Here is an 11032-nt window from a genome sequence, read left to right on the forward strand (position 1 = left end):
GAAGCATTAATCACCATATATGTATCATCTCTGTTGAATTGTAGAGGGTGATCTTAGGTGATAAGAACTGAGAAGGAGAAATGGGTTTATGTTCATGATCTATGAGGAAAAAAACATCCTAAATGTTTAGCCCTATTATTAGAACCCATCTTAGAAGCAGACCTATCTTATAATGTGTTTTGATCACCCTTCTTCCTCACAGAGATTGTGATGGTATTTTCAGTAGCCTCTGATGGTTCTGCCCTGCACTTTCTCATCCCTGTATATTTTCTAGTGTCTTTGCTCTTATCGGGAATGATTTCTCCCTTTCTCTCAGAACTTTCACACACTGCCAGATCCAGTTTAAACTCCTGCTCCTCAAGGCTTTCCAAAAATCCCTCCTACCTCTAAACTTATATGTGTCAAGTCTTCCACTCATTTGGAAATTAGTTTTGCACTGACTGGTGAGAGTTCTTAGAATGGATGGTTAACTTTCCTTCTTATTTACTTTTTATATTTTAAATTTTCATATATTTAAGCTCCTTGAAGATAGTATATCTTATATTTTTTTTGTTTGTCTACATAGAAGATGCCATTAAATATTTATATTGATTTGAATTTATATAAAACTATTCACTTATTTCAATCATTCCATAGTGTTGATTTAACAAACTTAAAAAATATAGAGGAAGATGATGGTACTCTATTTCAAAACTACTTTCTAAACCACTACTTTTGGCTAGTGCAAAAAATTTTTTAAAACTTTAGAATGTTCACAATTCAAATAATACTGAAAGCAAGAGATAAAGGTAGCTAAAGAAATATCATAGAAATATGTTCAGAAAAGGAACAAAAATGGAGATCCGTATGGGGCAGATAACAGAAAACAAGGTAAAGCAGTAACTGTAAAAAACCAACGTGAACAAAATTGGCAATGGAATGAAATAAACTATTCTTGGCAGAAATCCTCCCCTACCTAAGCAATTTCAGTAATTTCAGCAATTTCCTATATGGTAACAGGATTATGGAGTAAGAAATGGAAGGTTCAGAATAATCAATGAGGAAATTAGTTTTTCTAGGCCTCAATCCCCTCATCTGTAAAATGAATAAATGGATACATGATTGCCTCCCAAGAGGCAGGATGTGCAGAAGTTAAAAGTGCAGGCTGTGACTATTCATTATATAAGATGTTCCAATGGAGATAGCTGGATGAAGGGTACATGGAACTCCTTGTACTATTTTTGTAACTTCCTGAGAGTCTGTAATTATTTCAAAATAAAAGTGTTTAAAAGCACAGGCTGTGGAAACAGACCATAGGGGTTTGAATATCGGCACAATCAATTATTGGCTGGGTGACCTAAATCAAATTATTTAACCTCTCTGGGCTTCACTTTCTTCATTTGTAAAATAAGGATAATCACAGTATTTACCTCATAAAGTGTTGTATGGATTAAATAAGCTAATACATGGAAAGCACCCACAATACTGCTTGCCATGTAGTAGGCACTCAGTCAGCCTTTATTAATGTTATGATTTTTTAAAAATTATTCTAAGATCATCTTCAGCTCTAGAATTTTGTATGTTTAAGCTATTCAGGCAAAATCTTAGTGCGGTCATGTGTTTTCTCTCCATGAATTAAGATTCAATGTCATATTTATACATATACCTGTATTTACTCTTTCAAAAATGGATATACTACAAAGAACCTGTTAGAAAGGAGTCTCAGTTTACACCCTAGCCTGGCTTCCTGCTACACCTGGGTCATTTCCATCTACCAGGTAGGGAATCATGCCTTATTTTGAAAGTTCTCAAGAACAGCAGATTTCACATTCTCTCTGGCTAATGCTTGCCAGGGCCTTGAAGATGTCAAGAGATTATTCTTGGTACAGTTTATATTTATTGCCTCTTGTCCCCAGTGGATATAGAAGATACATTTTAAAACTTTATACCTGAAGACATCTACTGGAACACTCTGTTTTTCCTTCTCTTGAATTTCCTTATAGATACCATCTATCTTCCAATTGTTTAACCCTCTTCATTCCTACTTCCCAGAGTTATTGTAAGGATTATATGAATTAGAATACTTCAAAGCACCTAGCTCTGTACCTGGCTCATACTAAGCATTAATGCATTTTTCTTTCCTTCCTAACCACTTGACGAATTAACTCCATCAGAATGCAAGGCAGTTGAGGTATTCTAATTAGAATCTCATAATGAATGTACAGGCAAGCTCACAAATCTTGAAGTTTTTATCTTCCATTTGGTGTTTTCAATAAAGCAGTATTATGAAACCAGATCCTAATTGTTCCCTGCCCACCCTAGTCAATTTTAATCCAAATCTCAAATTTTTAGCTATTATGGTATCTTTTAAAGCTTAGATATTTTAAACTAACATTGTTCAAGAAATATATACTATAAATAGACATCCTTTGTGAAAACTTTTTCTTTAAATTATTCCTAACCTCACCTAAACCTTATTCAGTCACATTTCCACTTAAAATGTTTTTGCTCTTCTTATAGTTACTGTAAATGTGCTCCTCCCTCCCTTTCAAAATGTGAAATCTTGTCAAAAAAAAAGGCAGATTTTATAATATCAAACACCTACAGTAATATTGCAACATGCTAGACTATAACTGTGAGAGAAAATTAATTCAGTAAAAATGGTATCTTGTTACCTCAGTTTGCAACTCTCTTGTCTCTTTTCTAACAATCTTTAGAACCAGAATAGTCTGTGTGCTTCTCACAATATCAGTGTTTTCAGCTGAATTTTCTCCTCCTATTCTTAAGATTCTATTCTGAAAGTGACAAAACATGAATAGGATAAATACCAAAGCTTGATTTTTTTAGATAACTACTACTTCAACAGTAGTTTAGAAAAATTGTTTTCATTTCCAGCCTTCCTTGACTCAAAAAGAACTTGGCTTTATGTCACAATCAAATGCTATCAGAGAATGGTTAAATGAACCCTTTGATTTGCAACACACTTTGTCCTCAAATACCACCACATCCCTAAGAATTTTTTTCTTTAGTACGGAGAATACAGCAAGACCACGTTAAAGCAGCAGGATTTCCTAACACAAAGTTGCAAAATCTAAGTTCTGTTAAAGACTGCCTGAAAACTCAACAGAATGAGGTCCTTACTGTTTTTATTCTATAAGGAAAAAAATACTTTTAAAAAATCTTAATTAAAATGACGTTTACCTTAAGGAAATACTGTATTCTGGGTAGAAGACACTTGTGTATTGGACCCATGCACCAACTTCCTCTTCAGTTTCCCTTTTTTTGGCTTCTGTTACTGAAAACAGATTAAATGATTCAAATCTTCTTACAGATACATGTCGTAGACAATTATCCAGGTGTTTTTGCTTCAGAACCTTTGAAATAAAACCAAATATTATGGTCATGTTACATAAGCATAGGTGTTCAAAGTTTAAGCAGCACAGGGACTTTCATTTCCAATAATGGCTGGTTAGATAATTCAGAGTAATCTCTTAGTGAAGACAACTAAAAAATGAACAAAATATTTTAAAACATTACTTGAAGGCAGTACAGAACAAAGAATATTTATCTGTCTTTCCTATATGAACTGAGAGTATACAAATAGAATATGAGGGGAAGTTTCTCTTTATAGTAGATCCCAAATAATGAAGAAATAACAGAATTAGAATATCACCATTTTCAACCCCCTCGTGCATTCCTGAACCGAGGTAGCCATCACCAAGACAAGAAATAACCACACACTGTGGTTACTGATAAAAGTACACAACACCGTCATCTTGATCAACCAAATCTAACAAAAAACATCAAATCTGAATCTGCCCAAGCCTCTATATCTTATAGTAACTAGAACATACAGGGATAGAGAACACATTAAATACCATCATCAAATGCAAGTAGCAAAATGCAAATTATGGGAAGCTCTACAAGAGCAAAAAAAAAATCCAAATTTTTGATAAGTGGCTAGAGTTAAAAAAGACAAATGAGAGGGAACATTTAGATTAAAAAGACATAAGAAACATATCAACCAATAACAATGTTTGCACCTTATTTAAATCCTGTTTCAAAATAATCAAATTGTAAAGAAAAATTATGAGATAAAGCGGAAAATTTTTTAACTCACCAGGTATTTCACGACATGAAGGAATTATTCTGGGTATGATACAGTTTTATAATTATGTTTTTAAATATCATCTTGTACAGATACATACTGAAATAGTTACAGAAAAAAATGATATGATGCCAGAGATTCATTTCAAAATAATCACAGTTGGGGATGTAATGAGAGAACAGAGATGAAACAAAGCTGATCAGGAGTTAAAAATTGTTGACGTTTATGGATACCTGAGTGATTGTTAAATTATTCTCTCCAATTTTGTATATGTTTGACATTTTCCATAATAGAAAGTTTTTTTGAAGATATACACACCCTAATTGTCATAAATAAATAAAAAATAACAAATCTAAAACTCCAAATATATTTAGAAATTAAGTAATATACTTCTAAATAACCTATGAACCAAAAACAGAAAATACAATGAAAATTAGAAAGTATTTTGAACTGAATGATAATAAAAATACATTTCAAACACAAAATGCAGCTAAATCTATGCTTAGAGGGAAATTTGTGGAAAGGCTAAAATTCAATAAGCTAAGCAGCCATTGCAAAAATTAGAAAAAAGAAGCCAATTAAGTTCCCAAAGAGAAGTTAATAAAGTAGAAAACAAACATAGCAGGGAGGATTAATAATATTAAAATTGATTATTTGAAGAGATTAATAAAACTGATAAATCCTTGATGAGACTAACAAGGAAAAAAGAAGGTATAAATATCAATGTGACATACAGAAATCACTATAGATTCTACAGGTATTAAAAAATAGCAAAGGGATAGTATGAATGCTAACTTTGAAAATTTTAGATTAAATGGAACAATTCCTAGAAAAATACAACTACAAAAATTGGTACAATTTAAGAAGAAATAGAAAGTCTAAATAGTCCTAAACTATTTTAAAACTAAAATGCATAAATAAAAATCTTACCACAAAGAAAACTCCAGTTCCAGAATGCTCACCAGGAAATTACACCAAAAGTAAGAATTAATGCAAATCTTACTACACTCTTCATTAAATCTCAAATAACCCTATGGGATAGATACACATTTTGTGAGAGAGGAAACTGAGGTAAAGGGATGTTAATTTGCTCAAAGTCAGAGAGCTAATAAGATGCAAACCCAGAGTTCAAATGCAGGCAATCTGACTACAGAGCCTGAATTCTTACACCTCTGCTTGTGGACAATATGGGAAACTGGCTTCAAACATCCATTCCAACTTCCTTCTAAGATACTTTTCCATATTGTAAAGCTGAAAATCAGAAACTACACTTCCCAGAATCCCTAGCAGCCAGAGCTGTAGATGTGATTCTGGGTTAGCTAATCGAATGCACTAACAGTCCCTCAAAGATTCTGTGAGCACTTAGTTCACTATATTAAACCCTTTTCTGCTTAAAATAGCTAGAGTTGTTTCTCTTATCTGAAAAAGAACCCTGGCTCCAATGATCCCATAATTCTTATATGGAAAAGGGCAACCTGAGATCAGAATCAACCAAGAAAATACATCGTAATAAATATATCTTGAGGGGGAAAAAATCTGTTTAAAATTTATATATTATGTAGAAGGCTTAGAAGGATTTTCTTTTTTTTTAATGGAGGATCAGAAATGATTACCTCTCCTTGATTTGGTTGAAGGTTTCTTTCTTTCTTTCTTTTTTTTTTTTTTTTTTAAGAATATACTGATTCAAAAGCCTTTACCAAAAACAGGGTCTTATTATTATCTGTCAACCATGGCCATCAGGAATAAAACAAACTGCTCAACAGAGCTTACTCTTAAGAAAAAAAAATAATTAAATTTTTAAAAATGTAGATATTATAAATTATCCTGGATCTTGTCCAAATAATGTCCAAAAAACAAATGCCTTTTTATAATAATTAAATTACTCTGATGTCAAAGTAATGGCACCATAAACCACTAAGGTAAAAAATTATTTAAGTCACCACCACATGTATAATATTGGAAAGGGCTTTATATTTAGTAAATCCCATGATCTGCAACATGGCAACAAGACGATACTCAATGACGGTAACAGGCAATATGTTTAGAATAAATTAAAAAGAAACATATCTTTATGTAATCTATATTCAGTAAAGGTAATTACAATAGAGGCCAAGTCAAATTACTTCTGAGGTTTCTTTTTAAAGATTCAGTTGAAGGTCATCAATATTTGCAGCTTTGTGAGCTGAGAGGATATGCAAATCTCCCATGAAGGTAACACCCACTATCCAAGCTAAAACAGAAAAATCCCAATGAAAATGCAATGTAACTAGGAAGTTATAACAATGATAGTAATAGCTACTATTTATTTTGAGTATATGATATGGCAGATTCTGAGCTAAAAATTTTACAATAATTAATTCCTCAAAACCCTCCAAAATTTGTTATTGCTCCCACTTAATAAATGAGAAAGAAACAGGCTTAGAAAGTAAAAAGTTGCCCAAATTCCTTCAACTTACTGGAGGCTTACTTATGCTACCTTATCCTTATATGTTGCCCAAGGATTTAAAGTGGCTTAGAAAGATGCACAAAACAAGATGTCATTCATTAAAGATGGATGAGAAAGAAAAAGGGAATGCAAGGGTAGGGACATAAAAAAAGTTAAGAATAAAGGTGACATTTATGCTTCAAAATTTTATATCTATTTTTGTATATGTACATAGACATGTAAATGTGTGGACAAAATTCTGAAAGAATACTCATCAAACTGTTAACAGTGGTGTCCCTCTGGAAGCAAGTGGGAATGAAGAAGGTATCTTGGGAAACAAGGGGACATTTACCATTAACTTTATTTGCTAATGTGTGTATTGCTTGAATCTTTTGCAGAACTGTATTCCTCTATGACCTGTGTATTCCAGAAAGCAATAAAATAAAACACTGGAGAGGGCATGGTGGCTGTTTTCTTCTGAACCAGACTAGCAAGAACTGCCTCAACTTTAGGAATAATCTCCTGAGATAGAAATGAGACAACCAACTTTAGAGACATCAAGAAGTTTCTTCTAAGCCCACCCACTTTCATTGTACATAAGCTTGTTCCTGCTGTTTCAATCCTCAGAGTGTGCATAGAAGCCAAGCCCATGGCTGGCAAGAGGGACCTCTTTAGACTCAAATACAGAAGTGTCCCACTTCCACCTCTTTCCACAAAAAGAAGAATAAAGAGGAGGAAGGGAGGAGGAGGAGAAGGAAGGGGAAGAGGAGGAAAGGAAGGAGGAAGAAGAGAAAGAAGAAGAAGAAAAAGAAAAGTGAAACAGAAGTACATTCCATAAAGAGCTAAACACTTGACCCAGGAAATCAGTGAAGAGTACACTGTAAGTGGTAAGACATAGGATTGGAATCCACATATGTCTGATGTTAATGCTCTCTTTCCACTGTGCCAGAACACTGTCTGTAATTCTGCAATAATGCCTAAAATGAGTTTGAAACACAAAGATGTTTTCCTTATTCCACTCACCATTTCAGTAATAAATAACTTAAGGAAAAGTCATTATAGGAAGATAAAAGAAAAGGCAAGAGGTTTTAGAAAATAAACCAGGACTAAGTTCAAAGAAAGGTTATACAACAAAGTTTTGGATCTGAGCTAGAATCATGAGGTCAAAAGAATACCTGGAGAGATCAGCTTTCTAAAATGGCAAAAAACAAAACAAAACAAAACAAAACAAAAACCTATATGTGGGAGAGCTATAGCGACTCTTTTCTTCCAGGAATTTAGAAGAAACAAGGCAATAGTAAATGAAAACCAGGTAGACAAAAGTGAAAATTATGAGGTTGTTTGAAAGCTCCAGGAAAAAAAAAAAGAAAAAGAAAAAAGGTAAAAAGGTTCTCACCATACACACACACACACAAGCACACCCATGACACAAACACACACACCCACTCAAACACACGGTGATGGATGTGTTAAATTGATTGGAGAGGGGATGTCTTCCACAAGCACACATATATCAAATCATCATGTTGTACATTTTAAAGATATTACAATTTTGTAAATTACATTTCAATAAAGCTAAAAAGTTTTTTAAATTAAAAAAATTAATTTTAGTAAAGTTCATATAAAAGCATCATTTTATATAGACTCAAAACTTTTTTTTAGTTTCAAGTATAAAGTACATTGGTTAGACATCTATACAGTTCATAAAATGATCCTCCCTAATGTTCCCTCCCTCCCCTAGCCCTCCACCTAGCCATCATATTAATGCTAACTGCATTCCCTCTGCTGTGCTCCCCATCCCCGTGACCATTCATCAGCTACTCATTTGTAGTTCACCCCATTCTCCCAGCCCCCCAAACCCCCCTCCCCTCTGTCCATCACCAAATTGTCCACTATATTTGTGAGTCCGTTTTTGATTAGTTTGTTCTTTTTATTGCTTAGATTCTGCATATAAGTGAAATCATATAGTGTTTATCTTTCTCTGTCTTACTTAAATACCTTCTAAGTCCATCAAAGTAATTTCTTTTTCCATCCCCTTCCTTTTCATATGTAGGGGTCTTGTTTTCTTATCCTTTCAGCCATTCTCTCTTTTGGTTGGAGCACTTAATTCTTTTTCATGTAAGGTACTTATTGATACGGATGTAGTTTCAAAACTGTTTTTAAGATAGAAAATAAATCATAGTTTTTTGGTCCTAATTTAAATAATAAAATGAGCCATATAAAAATATGCAGCATTATTTTAGAAAAGGTGGTTAAAGTATTCAACCTTTAAAATTATTACATTTACTTTCTGGAAAATTATCAATTAATACAGTCTAATAAATTTTAGAGCTCTGTGAAACTAAAAAGCAAGGCTTTTGCACTTTACAGCCTTTTAAACATTTTTTTTTCTTCACTCCACAATTAAAAGTTCATTTCTTTTAAAATAAGTATTGGGGAAATATTTTGTTTTTAGACTGATAAGGTTCATACTTTTAAATTCAAGAAAACACTCATGTTCACCTTTTTAACCTAAAGCACAATCCTAGATATTTTTAAGAACTCCAATTAAACCAATTATTAATCTTAATAAATCAGAGATATGAAAGAGAAACTGTGCAGTCACCGACTTATATGTCAACATGGTTTGAACAACAGGAGTTGAGTGAGCATTATACGTAGACCCTTAAGGTTAAAGTATGCTCCACAGAGCTTGCAAAAATCTATGTAATCTATAACTATAGCAATATACAATCTATAATCACTTGAAATACCAGTTTAACCTCAACAATGAAAAAGTCTTTATAATATAATGACGTAAAAAAAAAGGGCTATAAGGAGCCTGCTCAGACCTGCTGCAGGAAGCCAGGCAATGCAGTAAAAACCAAGTCTCTCAGCTCCTCGCTTACGAAGGGATCCTAACCACAATCCTCAGTGCAAGGTCTATACACACCACACAACCATTTCTGAGACATGGTCTCTTGGTGTCTGTTTGCCATTTTCTACAACAGAATCAGAGGCCTAAAAGAGCACAAAATACAGTAGCGGCTCTCTTAACTAACTTTCTGGATTAACAGACATTCTCCATTCCATCTATTAAATATTCAGACTAGGCCATGTGAACCGAAAGGTTGTGGCCCAGGCACTATTTTTGCCTGTCCCTGCTGTGTGCTTGCCAAGTAAATTGTGCTTCTTCACAAGTTTTTTATACCAATTATTCTTGTTATTAATTAAATATTATAAAAACTAATGAAATCATTATTAGCAGTAGTAATCATTACTTCATTTTATTTTTATGTTGTGTCTATAAAAACTAAGTTGAATGTTTTGGACAAATAAAGGTAAGTTTGATTGATATAGGTAAGTTGCTTAAAAATTTACTACCAATTTAGGTGTGGGATGTCAACTGTAAAAATCTAGAGAATTAATTACAAAAATCGAGGAGTCGGCACTCAGATTATAGCTTCACTTTAGAATATGTATCATTTTTATGATTCACCTCTTTAACCAACTTTCTCAGCTAACCAACCCAAGTAAGAGTTCTTCTATTATATGGCATTATTGTTCTGGGAACAATTTTGGTCACTCACATGGAATTGTTTTTCTGGTAGTCAATGGTTTTCAGTATTTTTACTCAAAATGAAAAAAACAGTCCTCTCTTCCCATGACTATATTTCATCAAATCCAAGACATCATCAATCATAAGATTCACCATTTTTTTCTTCCTTCTGATATTATATAGAATAGACTGTCAATTGACCAGTGTGCCATCACCTAAAAGACATATCCCAATTTCAAAGGTGTTGGAATTAAAACTATGCATCTTAGAAGATGAAAAACAATTTGAAAACAATCATGTTCACTGTAAAAGAAGTTTAAATACAGAAAAGTAAAACCTCACTCAAAATTCTACTATTTGGAAAAAACACACAGTTAAATATCTATTTACACATATAGAAATAAATAACTATGAATAATTCTAAAGGGATCATACTAAACATGCTGTTTATACCCTGTGTTTTAGATTTTTTTTATATTATATCAGTTTTTTGATATTGTAAAGAGTATTGTGATGATCTCCCTTGTGTACACATTTTTGCATATTTATCCAATATGTAATCTGTCTTTAAATGTTAAAAATAAATCAACCAAATCCTTTGTTAGGAAAAAAAAATAGGATTAGGACATAGAAATAGAAAATGACTTGATTTCTAACCCTGGAAAATAATATCATCGTATCAGCAGTATATACACTAAAATAATCAGAGATGAAAGAGGTTTTAGCTCTTTTTCATGGTGCCTTGGAGGCTTTAGGATGAAGCTGAACATCTCTTTCCCAGCCATTGGCTGCCAGAAGTTCATTGAAGTGGATGATGAATGAAAACTTTGTACCTTTTATAAGAAGCATACAGCCACAGAAGTTGCTGCTGATGATCTGGGTGAAGAATGGAAGAGTTATGTGGTTCGAATCAGTGGTGGAAACAACAAACGAGGTTTCCCCATGAAGCAGGGTGTCTGCCTACTACTGAGTAAGGGGCATT

At 33.1% G+C, this 11032-nt stretch overlaps 1 protein-coding gene and 1 pseudogene across 3 annotated transcripts in view; one reads left to right on the plus strand and one right to left on the minus strand.

Annotated features, from left to right (window-relative positions):
- The window catches only part of CAMKMT (calmodulin-lysine N-methyltransferase), a 329988-nt gene that overhangs the window by 315656 nt on the left and 3300 nt on the right, over positions 1 to 11032 (minus strand). For all 3 annotated transcript variants that reach the window (XM_015587587.2, XM_015587585.2, XM_025045088.1), the window contains exon 2: positions 3181 to 3353. In XM_015587587.2, the coding sequence (XP_015443073.2) occupies positions 3181 to 3353 (173 nt within the window). The remainder of the gene's footprint in view (positions 1 to 3180; positions 3354 to 11032) is intronic.
- Positions 10807 to 11032, plus strand: part of LOC112477891 — a 726-nt pseudogene continuing 500 nt past the window's right edge.

Source organism: Pteropus alecto, unplaced genomic scaffold (genome assembly GCF_000325575.1).
Source record: "Pteropus alecto unplaced genomic scaffold, ASM32557v1 scaffold131, whole genome shotgun sequence".
Taxonomy (NCBI): domain Eukaryota; kingdom Metazoa; phylum Chordata; class Mammalia; order Chiroptera; family Pteropodidae; genus Pteropus; species Pteropus alecto.